Below are 19,894 nucleotides of genomic sequence, written 5' to 3'. Positions count from 1 at the left end.
AACGTTCTACAACAGCGGCTCTGACAGTAGCGCAGTGTAATGATCGGCTATAATGATGTCATGTGGGGTCAAGGGGCGTGGTCGCCGCGCCTCTCTCTCTCTCTCTCTGTGTGACCTCCACATCGTGTGCTGACACGCGGTCTCATGTTAAGGTACCATTTTTGGGATGTTTTACTCGGTTAATCCTCTTCTAATGACCGACCTGTAACCCTGCGTAAGTCTATGGCATGCTTCAATGTAATAAACGAAGAACAGCACTTTTACTTTGTGTCCGGCTGAGTTATATTAACTTTCCCAAGAAACCCATGAGGATCTAGCTGGATCCTTACAGCAGGTTTATATTAACAGCTCGTTCACAGGGACTTTGGACGCTCCATATAAACAGATTTTTAAATAAAGTGTGTGTTTACTGTTAGTTTATTAGCACCTACATCACAGTATCCACTCAGCTGGTAGCTCAGTGTTGTAGAAGTTCTCCATGGTTCCTGCATTGTGTAATTGTTACGAATCGGACTTGGAAGCGGAAAGCAAGTGCGGATTACAGTCTTTACTCATACAAAGTCAACGAACATAAAACGTGGTCTTACACATGAAGCCCGATTCGAGGACAAAACAGGAAACTTGAGTCAAGACATGAAATAAACAGGACACGAACACACGACCGCTCAGCATCAAGGTGGTTAGCACGAACATAACTGCAGACTTGTTTAGTGAAACGCATATACAGTACTCAGACTTCGTTGGCTGGTCAGCGTAAATAATACTGCGCGTTGTGCGCAGCAACACAAGCGGTTTAAAAAACTAACGCAATCAAACATGAACTCAGGCAGCTGGAAACAATCGAGACACTCCCGCGCATCTCCGCCAATAACTAAAGAGGCAGGGGACAGAACAGGAACCAATACAAGTGCACGTGTCCATTATAAACAAAGTCTCTATCGTCCATGCGCACTTACAGTGCGTGCACACGCGCGCCCTCTGGCTCTCCGTGCACGTCGCCACCGCAGCGCCATCTGCCGGTGAGCTTGTGACAGTAATGTTCTAGTGAGAAATCTCTACCAGACTGTTTATTTTGAGCGACAAAATTAAGAATCCAAACATAAAACTAAAATAGAGTGTTAAAGTTTCCTTTCTTTTCTAATCAGGTCAGACCAGTTAGTGAGCCAACACCTGTCACAGAGCAAGACAGGTAATCACAGAGATTAACTTAAATTTTTAAGTCACGTTCCTCTGGAATGTGGGCACACTCTGGCAGGCATCCAAGATGTCCTACCGTCATCCAGAATTTTCTACAACTTCAACAGCAGTTATTGTACAATTTTGCCATTTTTGAAGGTTCATCCACGCCATATGGTAGCCATCATAATTTATCCATTAGGATAGCTCTAGCTAACGTTCCATCTGCTGGTGAACTGTTCTTGGAGCACAATTTATTCTTCTTCTTTTTTTTTTTGTCTAGATAACATCCCAGCGTGTGTTCTTGACAGGAGAGAGCCACTAAGTCACAGAAATCCTACAGTATTAATCCACATATCTTAAACATGAAAGAAAACCACAAACCCATTAGAACTGTAGGCACTGTAGTGGTTTTGAGGACATTTGCTCTCTCAATAGACCCCTCATGCACTAATACTTACTTAACCATGAACTAATGATGAGTTAAGGCATGTACTAATCATGAACTAATGAAGAACCTTCATTAACCTTAACTACGGTGCGAGTCTTATGAATTCATGCGTGAATAACAACCACCTTCAGTGCGTGTTAGTACATGTTTGTTAGTTAATGTATTCATTAACACGGAGGGGTAAACTAAATATAACCTGCTGTATACGTTTAGTCCTGTATACATGTTGATTAATCCACTAATTAACAAGCATGTATTTAAGGTCGTGGTTATTAAGACTTACGTCGTAGTTAATGTTAGCTCTTCGTTAGTTTGTGATTAATAGATGCCTTAACTCATTATTAGCTTATATTTAAGTAAATAAGTAAGTCGGGTCTCAGTGTATGATTAATCATGTACTGTTATTGTCAAGTGTTACTGTAATTTTTAAGAGGAAGTCAGAATTTGTTGGGTGTTCGGGAAATAGTTTTTACGGTATGCTGTCAAACCAGAAACCTTTGGCAGTCAATTACAGGAAATTACAGGGAGGGATAGATAATTGGTCAGAGGCGTGCCATCCTTGTAGTGCTCATTTCATCAGCAGCTGAGTGAAATCGGCTTGCTAACTAAATATTTTTTAACATGCTTAGCTTGCTGATCAGCTAATATACCGTGACTGCTTTATTTCTATTGCGTTACAAACTGGTGCTGACCTAAAATCTACACCCAGAAACTAGCGAGCTAAAAACCTAGTTATCTAGGTCATGTTCTTACTGAGGATTTGCCTCCTCAGTAAAATTTTGACACGCACGATCACATCCATTTCCTCCGGGTAACACTCACGGTCTGATCTCGAATCTCACACTCGGTCTCCCATAACCTGGATAAATATCATTTTAAATAAGATGCAATCAATGAACAAGACTTAAAGTTTTGCTTGGCATGTTAGTTAGGCAGAAAAAGACCAGAAGAAGTGCTACCGTGAGACCCATTCTGTGTATTTCCTGAAATTAAGCCTAATAAGTAAAGGGGGTATATTTGTGTATGAAAGAGAGATGAAAGAGGAGCATTCATAACCTGCTGAGTTTGTGCTCCTCCTCTCTTTCTCTCATAAAGACACACGGAACAAGGAAATAACTATGTATTTCAGAGATGACAAAACTGATAGCAGAGTCTCTCTCGTTCCCTCTCTCTGTCTCTCTCTCTCTCACATAGTGTGTGAGTGCAGGAAAATGACCGAGGCCAGTATTTCAGTAGATCAGGATCATTTCATCTGTCCAGTGTGTCTGGATCTCCTGAAGGATCCGGTGGCGATCCCCTGTGGTCACAGTTACTGTAAGGTGTGTATTAATATCTCCTGGGATCAGGAGGATCAGAAGGGCGTCTACAGCTGTCCTCAGTGCAGAGACACTTTCACTCCGAGGCCTGTTCTACGCAGAAACAGCATGCTGGCTGAAGTGGTGGAGAAACTGAAGAAGACTGAAGTCCAAGCTGCTTCTCCTGCTCACTGTTACGCTGGACCTGGAGATGTGGAGTGTGATTTCTGCACCGGGAGAAAACACAAAGCCGTCAAGTCCTGTCTGATGTGTGTGGCCTCATTTTGTGAAATTCATCTGAAACCTCACTATCAGTCTCCTGCATTTAAGATACACACGTTAATCGAACCTTCTGCAGAACTACGAGAGAAGATCTGCTCTGAACATGATGAAGTGCTGAAGATCTACTGCCGGACCGACCAAATATGTATCTGCTCTTTGTGCATGTTGGATAAGCATAAAGGACACGATGCTGTATTAGTTGCAGCAGGAAGATCTGAGAAACAGGTGAGAGCTGGAAATCTTTTACACATGAATTACACAAAAAAACAGAAATCACAGCTGCGATTTAAACACAATGGAATGTTAAATGAACCACTCGTACGTTATAAAGTATTAGTGATTTTGTCCTCAGAGTGAGTTAAAGGAGGAGCAGATGAAATCCCAGCAGAGAATCCAGGAGAAGCAGAAGAAGGTGCAGGAGCTGAAACAATCTGTGAACACTATAAAGGTGAGCAGTGAGCAGAGACAGAGCTGCTCCTAGAAACACACACAACATGGACAACGAGTCGTTTAGAGGCCCAGTAAGAGACGGAATGAGGGTTAAGTTTTAAAAAGGACCTCCGTTTGTTGTGTGTGTCTCCTAACAGCTCGGTGCACAGACAGCAGTGGAGGACAGTGAGAGGATCTTTACTGAGATGATCAGCTCCATGGAGAAAAGGCACTCGGAGGTGACAGAGCGGATCAGAGCTCAGGAGAAGGCTGAACTGAGTCGAGCTGAACGACTCCTGGAGCAACTGGAGCAGGAGATCGCTGATCTTCAGAGGAGAGTCACTGAGCTGGAGCAGCTTTCACACACACACGATCACCTCCACTTCCTCCAGGTAACACTCACTGTCTGATCTACAGAGACAGATGTTCCTCACACACTCTCTAAAACTTAGATGGAGAAATATAAAAGCAACATGGTTAGTTTTTGGTTATACACTCTCAAAAAGGGGGTACTAGAGGTACCTTTCTTGTCACTGAGGTACCATCAAGCCTACACCTTTATTATCTTCTGTATGTCGCTTTTACCTAGAAATGCACATGCAGTGTAGCTTAAAAACTTTACTCTAAACGCTAATTGTGGTCCTGTTATGTAATTGAAATAATTTTCAAGGAATATTATATCCACATTTTCACGTATAACAGTAGTGCTTGTTATGTTTTATTACTGATATACATGCCATAAGATATGAAAAAGGGTTCTTAACAAGTTCATTGTACAAATAATGCTTTACAGCATCCTGAAACACACTTCAAACCATTTCTGATATGGAAACAACTTGATGTTAGTTTCAATGTAAGAAAAACCAAAAAAAAAAAACAACAACTTCTAATTGTAACTTTCTTCACCTAGTCTGAAGTTTAATTTGCTTTCTGTAGGCTTTAGCGTCTGGACGTCGGTCTCCTCCATTAGACAGAGCAGAGTTTCAGACATCCAGCATCACTGACCGTCAACATCTCTCATTTGATGGAGTGAGGAATTCTCTCTCGGACCTGAAGAAGAGACTCGAGGAATTCTGTGAGGAGGAATTCAACAAACTCCTTCCACAGGGTAAGAGGAGCTGTTCCTGCTGGAGAAACACCACGATGGACGTCTTTACTCGCTCTGTGACGTGTTATTTCTCATCACTGCTCCTGCCGGAGAAACACCGAAAACTTACACAAGTTTATTTTGTTATCTGTTCATGTGAAGTGTCTGTCACTGTTACTATAGAAACGATAACGTATCAGAACGAGCGCATTAATATAAACCTGTGCTACTCTCAGAGCTGCCGTTATAGAAAACTAATCAACACCTTCTGACCAATCAGAACCCAGAGTTCAACAGTACTGTGGTGTAACAAACAATGGGGCTGGAATGTCAATCATTTATAGAAGCTGAGGAATGATTTTGTTCTTCTTTTCCATTTTTCTCTCCACAGATGCAGCAGTTCAGATTATTTCACCATCAGAGCCACAGACCAGAGAAGACTTTCTGAAATGTACGTCTAACACACACACACACACACACACGCAGAGAAATTAGGTTTCATGTTGGTTCGTTTGAATAATTGTGATTTTCCCATGAGCCTTAAAATGTTAACATGAGAAACAGACCCAGAAAAATGTGAGATAAATACACAAACATTTATAATCAGCCAGTGAGACACACAGTGAGTACGTACAGATGCACGAGGAAGAAAATAAACCAGGACGACGCCTCACTCTCGTCATATATTCCAAGAATTATATCAAATGTTCACATTTTCCGTGGCTTTCTGCTTTCTTCTTTATTTCAGATTTCTGTTATCTGACTCTGGATCCCAACACAACATATCGCTACCTCATTCTGTCTAATAAGAACAGATTGTTGACAGCCCATGGAACAGAGCGGAAGTACTCTGATAGTCCAGAAAGATTTTCGCACTTTCCTCAGGTGTTGAGTAAGGAGAGCGTGTGTGGACGCTGTTACTGGGAGGTGGAGTGGAGAAGTCACGGACATGTGGCCATATCGGTCTCATATAAAGACATCAGCAGGAAAGGACGGGGTAACAAGTGCGAGTTTGGACTCAACGATCAGTCCTGGAGTCTGCGGTGTTCTTCTTCTTCTCACTCTTTCTATCACAACAACATTAAGACTGATCTCAGTGTTCCATCGTCCTCCAGAATAGGAGTGTATGTGGATCACAGTGCAGGAACTCTGTCCTTCTACAGCCTCTCTGACACGATGAAGCTCCTCCACAGAGTCCACACCACATTCACTCAGCCTCTATACGCTGGGTTCCGGATTTATGGGGGATTTTATTCTGTAAAAGTAAGGTTGTGTGATCCAGTATAATGTGTTTGTGACATATGAACTACATTATACTCTGTATTTAATGCAGTGGTACAGCAGGTTCCGTCGCCACCTCACAGCTCCAGGGTCCCTTGTCTGATCCTGAGCTCGGGTTACTGTCTGTGCCGAGTTTTGCATGTTCTTCCCGGGTTCTCCGGTTTCCATCCGCCTACCGAAAACGTGCCAGTAGGTGAATTGACAAAGCTAAATTTTCCCCTAAGAGTCAAAGAATGTGTGTGTGGTCCTGTACTGTACATGAAGGAATAAATAATGTGTATTAAGTGAATTTTTATATTAAAGTAGCATTATGTAAATAAATAAATAACTGTTTGTTTTTTTAACCTGCCGATGCATGATTAATGAAAGTGCCTATCTAACATAGACGTTCAGACTAACATAAAGGTATGCGACACACCTCATTCCAGTCATTTAGCCTGTATACACCGTGTGGAGGTGAGGATGGTGTCTACTGTAAAGCAGCTTTATTTCAAGGAAAACAATGACGTTCACAGGAGATATGGATTGATCCTTGTTAAAAATCTATTTGAAATAATACTAATAATAATAATAATAATAATAATAATAAAGAATCCAGGCATGTTGCGTTTTTTAAATCAATTTATGAAAACGCTGCTATTATGAAGTGTAGTTTGTTGTTTTCATTCCAATCTGCGTGCTCCTTCTCTGTCTCTCCGCCCTCTGTCACACACAAAGCCACTCCTTCTGATTTCAGAGAAAGCGGAACTCTCTCTCTCTCTCTCTCTCTCTCTCTCTCTCTCTCTCTCTCTCTCTCTCTTTGTCTCTTGTTCTCTGAAGTTCCTCGTTCTCTCTCTTTCTCTGTCTCTCTGTAAGTGTGTGAGTTCAGGAAAATGGCTGAGGCCAGTATTTCAGTAGATCAGGACCGGTTCATCTGTCCAGTGTGTCTGGATCTCCTGAAGGATCCGGTGACGATCCCCTGTGGTCACAGTTTCTGTAAGGTGTGTATTAATGACTGCTGGGATCAGGAGGATCAGAAGGGTGTCTACAGATGTCCTCAGTGCAGAGACACTTTCACTCCGAGGCCTGTTCTACGCAGAAACAACATGCTGGCTGAAGTGGTGGAGAAACTGAAGAAGACTGAAGTCCAAGCTGCTTCTCCTGCTCACTGTTACGCTGGACCTGGAGATGTGGAGTGTGATTTCTGCACCGTGAGAAAACGCAAAGCCGTCAAGTCCTGTCTGATGTGTCTGGCTTCTTCTTGCGAAGCTCATCTGAAACCTCACTATGAAGTTCCTGCTTTGAAAAAGCACAAGCTGGTTGAAGCCATAACACAGCTAAATGCGAACATCTGCTCCCAACACGACAGACTGATCGACATCTACTGTCATACTGACAAACGCTGCGTCTGTTATATCTGCACTGTAGATGGACACAAAGGTCATGACACCGTCCCAGCCGCAGTGGAACGATCTAAGAAGCAGGTGAGCAATTCATTTTATAGTCACTTTATTATTTTTAGATTTATTGTTGCAGATGTGTGAAACATAAGTACACATTAACTTATAGCTGCTATTGATAATGACTTGATTCAGCATACGCACAACCCTTACTGAACTTTGACCAGCCAACACCCGTCATCCGTCCTTATAACAGACACATTAACTATACTGAACAGCTCAAAAACAACGCTGTAAAACAGGAGTACACTTGAACCCACACCTCATAATGGGGGCACACAGTGGTTAGTGGTTAGCACGTTCGCCTCACCCCTCCAGGGTCGGGGGTTCGATTCCCACTGTAGCCCTGTGTGTGTGTGTGGAGTTTGCATGTTCTCCCCGTGATAGTAGGTTGATTGGCATGTCTAAAGTGTCCGTAGTGTATGAATGGGTGTGTGAGTGTGTGGATACATTGGCCCCACCTTGTGCCTGATGCTTCCTGGGTTCCCTGTGACCCTGAAAAGGCAATATAGAAGATGAATGGACACCTCATAATTTGTAGATGAGTGTATTTTGTGTACTGACAGTATGAGGTAACAGAAGTGCAGAGGAAATCCCAGCAGAGAATCCGTGAGAAGCAGAAGAAGGTGCAGGAGCTGAAACAGGCTGTGAACACTATAAAGGTGAGCAGTGAGCAGAGACAGAGCTGCTCCTAGAAACACACACAACATGGACAACGAGTCCTTTAGAGGCCCAGTAAGAGACGGAATGATGGATGCGCTTGTGTGTGTTTGTGTGTGTGTGTGTGTGTCCAAACAGTCACGTGCGCAGACAGCAGTGGAGGACAGTGAGATAATATTTACTGAGATGATCAGCTCCATGGAGAAAAGGCGCTCGGAGGTGACGGAGCGGATCAGAGCTCAGGAGAAGGCTGAACTGAGTCGAGCTGAACGACTCCTGGAGCAACTGGAGCAGGAGATCGCTGATCTTCAGAGGAGAGACACTGAGCTGGAGCAGCTTTCACACACACACGATCACGTCCAGTTCTTCCAGGTAACACTCACTGTCTGAGCACCTCTCATTAAGCTAACAATAAATGTCCCCGTCTGACAAGTTCAGCTTGCTCTAGTTTGGTGAGTCTGAGATCATCCGTTCCTCTCGTATACTGTTTCTTTCCGCAGTGTTTCCAGTCCCTCTGTGACCCTTCTGGATGTAAAGAGTCACAGAGATTTACCGTCAATCATCAGATCTCATTTGAGAGAGTAAAAAATTCTCTGTTTTGGCTGAAAAAACAACTTGAGGAATTCTGCAATAGTGAATTCAACAAAATCCATCCACATGGTAAGAGGAGCTGACTGACTGAGGAGCAAGTCTGCGACCTCTCGGCAGCACTATACAAACGTGAAGCCGTTTCCAGCTTTAATAGACAAGTCGTCCTGTGTTTTCTCTCTGTATGTTCACAGTTGCAGCAGTTCAGCTGATTTTACACTCAGAGCCAAGGACCAGAGACGAGTTTATGAACCGTAAATAAATAAATAAAAAACATAAGCACAAAAACACATTATTTATCTATAAAGAAATTTCCCTCTTGGTGATACGTTTAGCTGTTACAATAGAAATGCAAGTTATATTTTGTTGGTAACACGTAACATGCTCAATTTTCTGTTTGTTTGTTTTTAGATTTCTGTCGTCTGACTCTGGATCCATACACAGCACATCGTAACCTCCTTCTGTCTGAGAGAAACACCGTCGTCACAGGCTGTGAGACGGAACAGCCGTGCTATCTACGTTCCTCAGAGAGATATTACTGCGGTTTAGCTATGCCTTCAGAGAGATTTGACTACTACTGGCAGGTGTTGTGTAATGAAAGTCTCAGGGATTGCTGTTACTGGGAGGTGGAGCGGGTCAATGAGGGATATTTAGAAATATCAGTCTCGTATAAAGACATCAGCAGGACAGGAGATGGTAAAGAGTGTGGGTTTGGATTCAACGACCGGTCCTGGAGTCTGGTGTGTTCTTCTTCCACTTGCTATTTCTGTCACAAGAACAAGAAGACTGAGCTCAAAGTCCGATCGCCTTCTAAAGTAGGAGTGTACGTCGATAGTCGTGCAGGAATCCTGTCCTTCTACAACGTCTGTGGCACGATGACACTTCTCTACAGAACTCGCACCAAATTCTCTCAGCCGCTATACGCCGGCTTCAGGGTTGGTTTGAAATCAACCATGAAGTTATGTAATCAGTCTTGTTACTACTGAGACCAGATTTCCATTTTTAATCCATTTGATCCATTTTTACAGTTAACCAGCACGTGCATGTTTCAAACATTGTATTCATGAATTAAGTATTACATCTATTTGAATAAATGTATAACCCATCGAAAGGAGCTACATATTCGCGTCGATAAATACAAATGACGAATTAAACATACACATATTTATAGAAATTCTTAATCTCGTAAGAATACTGACCAAACAGCGACACGAAGCATTTCCTGGTCACTAACTTCCACAGTTTAATACGTACAATTGAACAGAATATTTGTATAAGCCATTAAAAAAAACACTTCGAGACATGCTGTTATAGAAAACGATGGCGTGGACTGATGGAGTGGAGAACTACCCTGAAGTTGATGACTTTCCTATAACAGCACGTCCATGAGTATTTTATTCCTCATATTCAAACGTTTTCATGTTTGCTTGTTACTGAGAAAGTGTAATTGTTTCTGTCCTGACACTGGAGACTCCTTCCACAAATAAACGTCTAACCTTAACAACAATTTCTATTTTTACTTTATTATTATTATTATTATTATTATTAGGTTTAAATGACGTGAGCATCCCCATGAATGAGCTATCAGTACAGAAACAATAACATATTAGGATAAGCACGTCAACACCTTCTGACCAATCACAGCCCACAATTCAACAGCGCTGCGGTATAAAGCCTTTTATTTAATTTATTCATTTATTTTTTACAATATAAATGGTCTCAAAGCTGCTTTAAAGACATTTATACTCCACGGTGCATATGATGGTCACAGTGACAGACAAAAAATACCTGTAAATATGTATAGAGGTTTCTATCAAACAAACCGGAAGTGCGCGTGCTTCGAAAGGCGTCACCATGGCAACAGCTACCTGCTACCTGAGACGTTATTCTGAGGTGTTTTACATTTACACCGCTTTCTTTCTCGCCGCCATTTTGTTACCGAGCTACTACAGTGGTCTAAAAAACAACTCGCTTTTAGAAACCTACAGCAGCTGGTTGTTGTTTCTTTCCTTTGGGTTGTTGTTTTGTTTGTTTGTTTGTTTATTTTTGTAGCCGCGTGTGGAGGGTTTTTTTTTTTCCTCCGACAGGTAAATGAGGTGAAGCTGAAGGGACGAGTCTGAGGTGAACAACAAGGTTGGAGGAAAATAAAAAAAAAAACACTGTAAACCTTCACTGAAATAGGATAGTTTACTTTAATAACAAGCTGACTAACAGTTTTTTTTTTTTTTAATGTGTTTAATTAGTTTAAACGATATTAGAAAATATTCTAATCTGTCGATGGAAAAGCTATGTAAGTGTAATGGTTGAACTCTTAAAAAAAAAAAAAACTTGTTCCTTTATGTTTAACTTTAAACATATTAACGTTGCAGTTTAAGCTAGCTAAATAACGTTCAGGTAAATACAACGCATACTAAACCATAGGGGAGACCGGGTATGGTTGCAGCACTTTTTTACCTCAGCACCTGTAATTCACTGAATTTATGAGTTCTCAAACTTTTATACAAAGAACCCACTTTTGTTTAGGACAAATGGCACCAATTCAAACCTCTGTAAGAATATCACAGATCTTCTGAGTCGAATATATATGAGATGTAACACATGCTGGGGTAAGTTGTACCAATTAGACAAAAGAAGCAAAGAAAAATTGCTTCACATGTTAACTGAGAAACTCCAGTTTCAGCTAATATAAGTCATGATTTTATCTGGAATAGTATAAGTCGGAGGTTGGGAAACTTTTCAGCTGACAGAGACATAAAAAAATAATAATAAAAAAAATAATAAAAAAGAAATGATTTTTTTCTTTAAAGAGCCAAAGAATAGTTTAACTTTTTTTTCTTTAAAAAAATGTTTTCATATATGTCTTCTTATTATTATAGTTATTATCTTTACTATTATTGCATAATTATAAAAAGTGATAATGTAATAAAAGCCATTTGACAGTTTGCATGCTCTTGACCTAACAGCCCGCACTTCACCTAATAGGCCTGTAGGTGGCACTTGGACTTCATTTAAACCAACTATGATCGTTTCATCAAATGGTAAATCAATACAGGATGCAGTACGTAAATAAGAGGAAATTGAATACTACTTACCATTAATGCGACTTCCACAAATGTAAATCCGTCTGTGCGTTCAGACTGGAAAGAACTATACTCGTCGTCTTTTTTTTTTCTCTCTTTTAGCCAAACCCCTATGTAGTTTTCAATCGATTTATGAATTAGACTGGGAAATTTCCGCTCTCCTTCACATTGTCCAGTGAACTTTGAGCTTGTTGTGCCGCAGGTTGGTGTATTCGTGACAAACGGGCATTGATTATGAATTATGTAATATTTTAAAATATGTAGTATGTAGAGTTTTAATTGAATCGACACACAAGCTTTCGTGATTCCTGTTTTTTTTTCTCTCGCCTTTGAGCCAAAGGCAATAATTGAAAAAGCCGTATATGGTTTGCGAGCCATAGGTTCCCGACCCCTGGTATAAGTAAATATAGTCTTGGTCAGAAAATGTATTTTCTTAACCTCAAAATCCAAAATTTTTCCTCTGTAGACTCTGTATGCGCCTGTTTCCAGCCTTGACAGCCACCATGTGGGATCGGGGAGGAAGCGTGTAAACACTGAAATGATCATACGACACCTATCTTATCCCTGATTGGTGGAATTGGTAGCGTTACAACCCAACCCCCCCCCCCCCCCCCCCCCCCCCCCCATGTTACAACCATACCTGGTCTCCCCTAATATAATATAATATAATATAATATAATATATGCAAATAATATACGTTAAATGTAAAATTCAGATGTATGTTGAGAAAAAAAATAATTCTAGATATTTATTACACTGCTTTAAAGATAAACAACTGAATAGTATTGTGATCCTGTGTTGTAAAACTTAAAAGTAACATCATGACATTTAAAATAAATAAATAAAGTAGTACTAAAAATAACAACTATGTGAATTAGTAGATCAGTTCAGTAAGAAATTTAGTGTCCTTTTAAACTTTTAAGTGTGTAATGTAGCACTATAGGACGATATATAGCACTATCTCATTGTTCAATATACATAACAATAATAATAATAATAATAACCAAATTCACTTGTACTTAATTACCTAAATACACATAGTTTAAACAGGACGCACGTAAAATGCTCACGTGTATTAAATTCACTTCAAGACGTCAGTATATTATAATATTTGTGTGCGTTTGTTTTCTTTCAGACTTCACTCATAAAACATTTCACTGCTGTTTGCTAACTCAGTTCAAATGTCCTGCAATGTGAATATACACAACAACGTTAAGTGTCAGGAGAAATATGTCGATTATATATTTTATATATAAATATGGGATGCACTTCTGAGTTGTCACATGATGAACCACTTCTGTTTTAGTAATGCTGACTAAACGCAGAAAAGATTACAGCGGCATGATAACCCTCCACAAACCTGTCCCACCACATCTGCTCCACCATACGGTGAGGCACTTTACAGCACAGCAGTACACCAGTGAGGATGCTGTAACTCATGACTCCTGTCCATTTTCCTTCCTCAGTCTCCCAGAAGTGACGGGCAGAAGTCATCATCAGTACTGGAGAGTCCGTATGTTAGAAGTGTGCCTCAGAAAACATCCAGAGTCGTTAGACGCCCCGGAACAGAGGCTGATGAGGCACACACACTCTTTCACCGCTCAGTAAAACGACTACAGGTAGAACACTCACGTCAACACTCAGGTTTTCTTCCTTTTCTTTCTGAAAGAAACAACACGCGACTCTGTTACAGGATCAGTTCCTTTCAGAGCGACAGGAGGCCGACGCCATCACACAGCCGCTGCTGGACACCGAGAACGGATTCATCAAGGTGTGTGTGGACGTCTGGAGCGTCATGAAATCCATGACGGATACGAAATGAAATAGCCGGTCCGGGATCAGGATGTTTTCTGTGTGCGTGTGCAGGATCTGGAACGTTTCCTGAACCACAGAGACATGCTTAGAGCGAGGAGGCGCGAGCTTCTGCACAAGCGCTGGACAGAGTGCGTGTGGTGGCCTGTGCAGCGCAGCCTCACATGGCGTCATTATGAAGGGGCGGGGCCAGTGAACACGACGCACGCGGGCTACATCGACTACAGCGATAAGGTGTGCTCATCTGTTCAGATATTTCGAACGCTGTCTGCTCACAGCTCAACTGATCTGCTTTGGACACGCCCTATAACGTTAACGATTACATAGTTCTATGTACATACTTCTTATTATTATCATTTAATTAGCCGTGACACTGTGAACGTTTGCAAATTTGTGCAGACTTGAATCCATCAGACTCTAGATATGAGTGGCGTATATGGCTACGTCCATATAACAAGTTTGAAGTAACACAAATCCGATTTTCTGCCTTAATGGGACACGTAAACTGATGCTTATTTCAGCTGTTTCAGTTATGCCGTGGTTTTCAGACGTTTCAGATGATGCTCCGCCTGGTCTAGAAAAACCAAAACCAAAATAATTTAAAAAGGTCGGTTGTTTAATTAAAGGAGACACTTAATGGAGATCATGCTAATGATCCGGTTATCTTCCAGGTCAGCGCCGCTCCCTTGATGGATCCACTGTTCCTCCACTCACATTCAAGGATGAGGGAGAAGAGAGTGGTCCTTCACTGCCAGACAGGTTTCGAACAGAGCTCACACCTCACATAGCTCACAATTTCTATTTCTATAAATTTCCCATCTCAACCAACTCGTACCAGAGTACCTGCCCAAAATGTAACCGATCAGAGCGCAGTTCCTGCTCCCGAAGCCATATCCTGTGAAGTGTTCGAAACATTTGTTAGATTTCTTGGATGTTTGTGCTCTGGAGAGCATCACGTGCATGTTGACCTTTGACCTGTCCATCACAGGATGTGTGGCGTCAGCGGAGGAACAGAGCAGGAACGAGAGAGATCTGTACGGAGGAAGCTGGTACGTAAATAAAGCAAAATGACCTAAAAAAACAAAGACAGTGCAGTAGAACAGAATGTTTTGTTTTCACTATACAGGAGTCAAGGCCCTGTGTACATGGCTACGGCGGATGGGCGGTGCTACGGGCCTGAGTGCTGGTCCGCGATTGGTCTGTCTCGCAGATATTCAATTGAGTCATGACGTGACACAGTGCATCCTCTACCTCATCCAATCACGACTTTGAATGACTTTCCAAGTTTCAGATTGTGGTACATTCTGTCTGTTGTATGATTCATAATGAACGTTAATACAAAAAAAACAGGTTTATTATTATTATTATTATTATTCGTCAAATAAAAGTTTTATTTCAAATAATTTTTGTTGCATTGCTTCAAGATATGAAGCAATTTTTTTTCTTCTTCTTTTTTTTTTAAGAGAACCCTATGATGATATTTCGTATGTTTTATTTATATATATATATATATATATATAATTTTTTTTATTTTGGCCCTGTCCCAATTTGTGATCAGAGCCGTGTGGTCTGTGAGCTAACCCCAAATCCACACTTTTCGTCTCTTCACCAAAATAAATTGCGCAAGATCAGACCAAAAATGCACAAATGTTGGGTGTAGATAAAAATTTTTTTTAAAATGTTATGAAAAAATTTATCAGCTTTAAAAAAAATAATAAAAATTCCTTTCACATAAGTACTAACCCTAATAGTTGTGGTGCACGGTCTGGTCTGAACTGCAGGGTTCTCAGATCTCAAATTTAGTAGCTGTTACCCTGATTGCATGTAACCAGTTTATATATAAGTAAGGAATAAAGTAAGTAAGGGGGTCTTCAATCTGCAGGATGTAGAAATCAGCAGCGCTGTGATATGAGTGGTGCAGAACAGTTGTTCGCTGTTCGTTTAAATGATGGAAAGAAAAACACTTCAAACTCTCAGAAATGTTTCTATCTATCTATTTATTTATTTATTTACGTGTCGTCTTTGGTTTGGCTGGGGCTGAGGTCTCCAAAACCAAGACTGAAACCGTCTCGTATTGCGTGACTGTAAAACGATAAGCGGTCGGCAAAGAAAAGCAACCACACCTTGCTCTCTAGGTGAGCTAGATGGACAGCCACGTGAGATTTTCTACTTCCCGGTCATGCTGAGTAAGAACTTGATTTGGATCAACTTTTTGGCCTGCAGCTAAACGTTGTACTAAACTGTTGAGTCTTTTCTCTCCGGTTCCACGAAGACGCGAGCGAACTCGTTCTCGGGTTCTGTCCGTCTGTTCCCCTAGTGGTGAAATTGGCTTTTTTATTAGAGAAAAAAAAAAAGAAGTTGTTTCATTCGGCAGATACGAGGTCAGAAGAACGGCGTCTGCTCATAAAGCTGCAGGTCGAGGCGAACTCTGACCTCTCCAGTGGGGACCTCGTGGAGCAGCAGACGCCGAGTCAGCGGTCCTTTGCCATCCTGATCCTTCTTTATGGTTGCCACGGGAACCTCCGTGCGACCCAGGAAGTCTGAAAACACGCAGGCACAACGAGTAAGCGTCAGTATTTCTAAAAGGAGATTCAGCTGAAGAAATGTCGTGCACTTGCCGTCGGGAGAGAACTGATCCCGCTCGAACACGGTGATGCACAGGACGTCCTGGTACAGGTCTTTGATGAAGAACTGACAGCTGAAGTTCCATTTAGGGTTGACGGTGTCATTCTGAGGCCGTGAGGTGTAGCACTGTGCTCCCATAGACAGCTCACAGTACGGGTTACTCTTACCTGCAACCGAGATCGGAAAACCTTTACTTTTATCCCGGATGTCTAAGGGCAGATATTCCAGTCTGTAAACATTTCAATGAAAAGTAGATGGAACTTCCGACTGCACAAAACTCCATGAGAGCAGCTTTAATGACTCTCTCACATCGGTCACTTTTAACAGCTCTAACGTTATAGTAGAACGTTAGAGTTTTTAGCTTTTCCTGTTATTAGTCGTATATTTTAAACGTTCGTGGATGGAGTTCAAACAAGCGCCCTTTGATTTCGATTAAAGGGAAACTCCACCCGTGTTTACGCTGAATTACACGTGGTGTGGTTCGTGATTCTGGTGAAAGAAAAGAAAGCTCAGCGATGAACTGAAAAACCTCAGAATTTCATTTTCAGATAATTACTGGACACAAACGAATGATTTCAATATCATCCATCCATCTTCTACCGCTTTATCCTTCTTCAGGGTCGCGGGGAACCTGGAGCCAATCCCAGGGAACATCCGGCACAGGGCGGGGTACACCCTGGACAAGGTGCCAGTCCATCGCAGGGCACACTCACATACACACTCACACGCCCATTCATACACTACGGACACTTTAGACACGCCGATTTGAATATCATATTAATTTAAAATATCGATCTGCATGTCATTCAGGGAATTTTTCATTTTCTTCAGGTGCAGAAAAACGTGTCGGTTCTTGTCGCTGAACATCTTTACGGTAGATACGCTGCTGATAAAGACAGGTAAGCATTATGTGCTTATATTACATAGGTAAGGTGTGTGTGTGTTCTATATTTCTCACCATTAGGCTTGCAGGGTTTTAGCTCAACAGCCTCCTGAGCTGTTACTAACAAACGTCCGATACCGCTTGTCTTCTGAGAACGAGCTGTAAAACACACACACACACACACACAATTTTAGTCTTTAATTAGAGTGTAATCAGAAATAGAGAAATACACAAGTTGAATATGAAGGAAAAAAGAATAGTTTGGCAAAAAAGAAAAAAAAAGCAGGTGCTGTATTGTAGCGGGAAACCGTGCTAATGATTTGAACTCGGATCAGTTACGGCAAAAGAATTTCTCAACGAGCTGGTTCAAGGAAAGCAGGTATATTAAGGCTTGGGATGTACTTGTGAAAACGATTTTATCCGAGAAGACGATTAGAAGAGTGTAAAGGGGAAAATGCATCATTTAGAAAGCATTCCCGGTCTTTCTCCAACCTTGGTAAGCCTTCTCTCTTTTCAGCTTCTCCGTCTCTATGAAGTGCTCCGATGCTGCTTTGATTCGCTGGACCCACGTGGTTCTGATAACGAATATAAATAAATAAATAAATAAATAAATAAAGAGATATAATTGGTGTTTGGGAAAGCTTTCAGTGTTTAATGTCACAATTATTTAAATCCAGAGAAACGAGTAGGAAGAAAATGAGTGTTACTGAAACTTCTGACAGTATGGTTTGGCCATGAAAACATTTCGTGTGTGTGGGTGGGTGTGTGTGTACCTCTCGTTGATGCTGTCAGCTTTCAGCGTGTACACACGGTCGATGTGCGAGATGTGAAAGATCGGCTCTTCGCTGGACGGGTCAGACGGCATTTTAACCAACACTTCATTCAGAAACACAGGCTAGAGAGAGAGAGAGAGAGAGAGGTTATCTTTCCATCATGCACCCAGCTTCTAGAAATATCTACTGTCTACACGTGAGTTATGGTCTATGACTGCGTTACCGTTTTGTACATCTTGTAGACGGTGTTGGACTTGGGGCTGAACGGTCGGTCTGTGTTTGAGGAGAACTGCTTGGAGGTGTAGGTGAAGAGCAGGAAGTCGCTGAACAGGAAGGTCCAGAGCTCCTTGTTGCTTTTAGCCTTCCAGACACGCCCGCTGTGCAGCAGCTTGCGAGGACCCAGGCAGTTCGTCAGAGAGTTAAAGACCAAATGCTGGAAAAGAGGGCGAAATAAAAATAGCACGTGAGTTCATGTATTATTGAGGGACGGTACGAGTGTCCCACTGACCCAGACTTGATTATTAACACTTGTAACGTTTATTTAAAACAAACCATTATTAGCATTATAAACAATTTATTGGAATAGGTTTGTCTTATTTACTTCAACAGAGAGAGAGCCAACTTGTTTCGCATACGTTCCAAAACATTAAGTAAAATAAAAATACACTTTTTTTTTTTTTTTTTTTTGGAAAATTGCTATAGTGACGTGACGTTATAGGAAAATAATTAACTTTGCAGCACATAACTCCTTGTTACTCACAGGTCAAATGAACTAAATTGGGGGGAAAAATGAATAATTAGACCTAAACAGAACCACCTCCAGCTCTAACGTAGGCATTTTGTGTGGGCGGGGCTTACAGTACTGCTTGTTGCTGATTGGCTATATACACCAATGGCATTATATAAGACTGTATAAACATATAATTACACTAAATGAAAAGAAAACGGCATAGCCTGGATTGTCCCATCTAATCATTTTAAAAACCCCTCCCTCAGTCCATGCTCCCTGTTTGGTGAGGTTCTGTTCTTCTCCTTCAGGGTGTTAAAACAGTGTTAAAGACGTTAAAAGGTTAATACGACCAGCTCACCTCGATGACCCCGTCACACTGCACGTGGTTCTGCAGCCACTCCAGCCTGTCTGAGTTTTCCTTCTCCCTCACACCCTCGTTCACCTGCGAGCACAGGAGCTCCGCCCTCTCCAGCGCCTCCCGAAGGTTCACCTGGTCCACGTGTCCCGATGGAGTGTTTTCCAAAATCTACAACCGAAAAACAAGCGGAGAGCGAGACAGGGGAATGAAAAAAAGAACCCCTCCTGGCAAGAGATCCATGTGTAGGACTGAAAGCATCTTCAGCTGAGAACTAATGACTGTTTAATGATTGAATAACAGACTCCCTTCCGCTCTGTATAAACTCCTGGCAGCTCGGAAATGGAGCATGACGTTTGCAAAAACGATGATATTATATATTCATGTTATTGTTTCTGGCTTGAGTTCTCACGTTTCTGATGAGTAAAGGATAGCGTGTGATCCTCTGCATGGGCTTCAGGAGGAAGCTGGACAGCGGCATTCCTTTACACCTGTAATTAGTGGCAATTTTCTGCAAAACAGAGTGGAAACAAACCTGAAGCTGAAAGCACATCTGGATCTAATTCACACGATTTTCCACTCACAAGTTGTACAATAATTCGATTTCATGCAGCAGCTCAATAATTACACCCGTACCTGATACCTAATTACGATGCCCGCTAAACTAGGACACCAGCTAATTAGTACAGGAAATTCTATGCCTAAAATGAGGTGCGCAGGAAGTGTATTTAACCTTTAGGAAGAGCTTGAAATCGGGCGAGGCGTCGGTTTTCTGCTGCAGCAGGGCGGCTGCGTTGAGCTGGCAGCTACAGAAGCGGATGTAGGCCTGCATGTGTGATAGCTCGGAGGATAGGATGTCTCCGATCACCTGCACGGGCATGCGCTCACCTGACGTCTTCTTTCGCACACGCAGAGCTCTGAAAAATTTACTTAGTACTTTTTTTGAGG

General features: G+C 41.7%; 4 protein-coding genes across 10 annotated transcripts in view; 3 read left to right on the top strand and 1 right to left on the bottom strand.

Annotated features, from left to right (window-relative positions):
• Positions 1-2,448: 2,448 nt before the first annotated feature.
• On the top strand, positions 2,449-6,345 carry LOC108257580 (tripartite motif-containing protein 16). The gene is made up of 6 exons (XM_017455476.3): positions 2,449-3,429; positions 3,557-3,652; positions 3,792-4,025; positions 4,570-4,741; positions 5,112-5,171; positions 5,469-6,345. Exons 1-6 carry the CDS (start codon positions 2,746-2,748, stop codon positions 6,005-6,007), a joined length of 1,785 nt encoding a protein of 594 aa, XP_017310965.2. The 5' UTR covers positions 2,449-2,745; the 3' UTR covers positions 6,008-6,345.
• Positions 6,346-6,754: 409 nt separating this feature from the next.
• On the top strand, positions 6,755-10,195 carry LOC108257597 (tripartite motif-containing protein 16). Its single transcript, XM_017455501.3, has 6 exons — positions 6,755-7,464; positions 8,007-8,102; positions 8,239-8,472; positions 8,601-8,760; positions 8,883-8,942; positions 9,100-10,195. Exons 1-6 carry the CDS (start codon positions 6,874-6,876, stop codon positions 9,672-9,674), a joined length of 1,716 nt encoding a protein of 571 aa, XP_017310990.2. The 5' UTR covers positions 6,755-6,873; the 3' UTR covers positions 9,675-10,195.
• A 79-nt stretch (positions 10,196-10,274) lies between these two features.
• Positions 10,275-14,984, top strand: fam228a (family with sequence similarity 228 member A). 5 transcript variants are annotated; one of them, XM_017455903.3, is made up of 8 exons: positions 10,275-10,354; positions 13,075-13,157; positions 13,235-13,387; positions 13,462-13,539; positions 13,635-13,814; positions 14,252-14,339; positions 14,569-14,629; positions 14,707-14,984. In XM_017455903.3, exons 2-8 carry the CDS (start codon positions 13,077-13,079, stop codon positions 14,807-14,809), a joined length of 744 nt encoding a protein of 247 aa, XP_017311392.1. In that variant the 5' UTR covers positions 10,275-10,354; positions 13,075-13,076; the 3' UTR covers positions 14,810-14,984. The 5 variants fall into 5 exon arrangements, with proteins under 5 accessions (XP_017311392.1, XP_047017141.1, XP_047017133.1 ...); XM_047161185.2 differs by lacking the exon at positions 10,275-10,354 and adding an exon at positions 10,372-10,581; XM_047161177.2 differs by lacking the exon at positions 10,275-10,354 and adding an exon at positions 10,588-10,775.
• A 574-nt stretch (positions 14,985-15,558) lies between these two features.
• Positions 15,559-19,894, bottom strand: part of itsn2a (intersectin 2a) — a 34,989-nt gene continuing 30,653 nt past the window's right edge. For all 3 annotated transcript variants that reach the window (XM_053677199.1, XM_053677195.1, XM_053677201.1), the window contains exons 31-39: positions 19,680-19,863; positions 19,359-19,457; positions 18,950-19,117; positions 18,085-18,294; positions 17,862-17,983; positions 17,581-17,663; positions 17,164-17,247; positions 16,199-16,372; positions 15,559-16,120 (exon numbers count right to left, since the gene is read on the bottom strand). In XM_053677199.1, the coding sequence (XP_053533174.1) occupies positions 15,963-16,120; positions 16,199-16,372; positions 17,164-17,247; positions 17,581-17,663; positions 17,862-17,983; positions 18,085-18,294; positions 18,950-19,117; positions 19,359-19,457; positions 19,680-19,863 (1,282 nt within the window). In that variant the 3' untranslated portion in view covers positions 15,559-15,962. The remainder of the gene's footprint in view (positions 16,121-16,198; positions 16,373-17,163; positions 17,248-17,580; positions 17,664-17,861; positions 17,984-18,084; positions 18,295-18,949; positions 19,118-19,358; positions 19,458-19,679; positions 19,864-19,894) is intronic.

Source organism: Ictalurus punctatus, chromosome 2 (assembly GCF_001660625.3).
Source record: "Ictalurus punctatus breed USDA103 chromosome 2, Coco_2.0, whole genome shotgun sequence".
Lineage (NCBI taxonomy): Eukaryota > Metazoa > Chordata > Actinopteri > Siluriformes > Ictaluridae > Ictalurus > Ictalurus punctatus.
The sequence above is the reverse complement of the archived record's forward strand: the minus strand, read 5'-3'. Positions and strand labels throughout refer to the sequence as shown.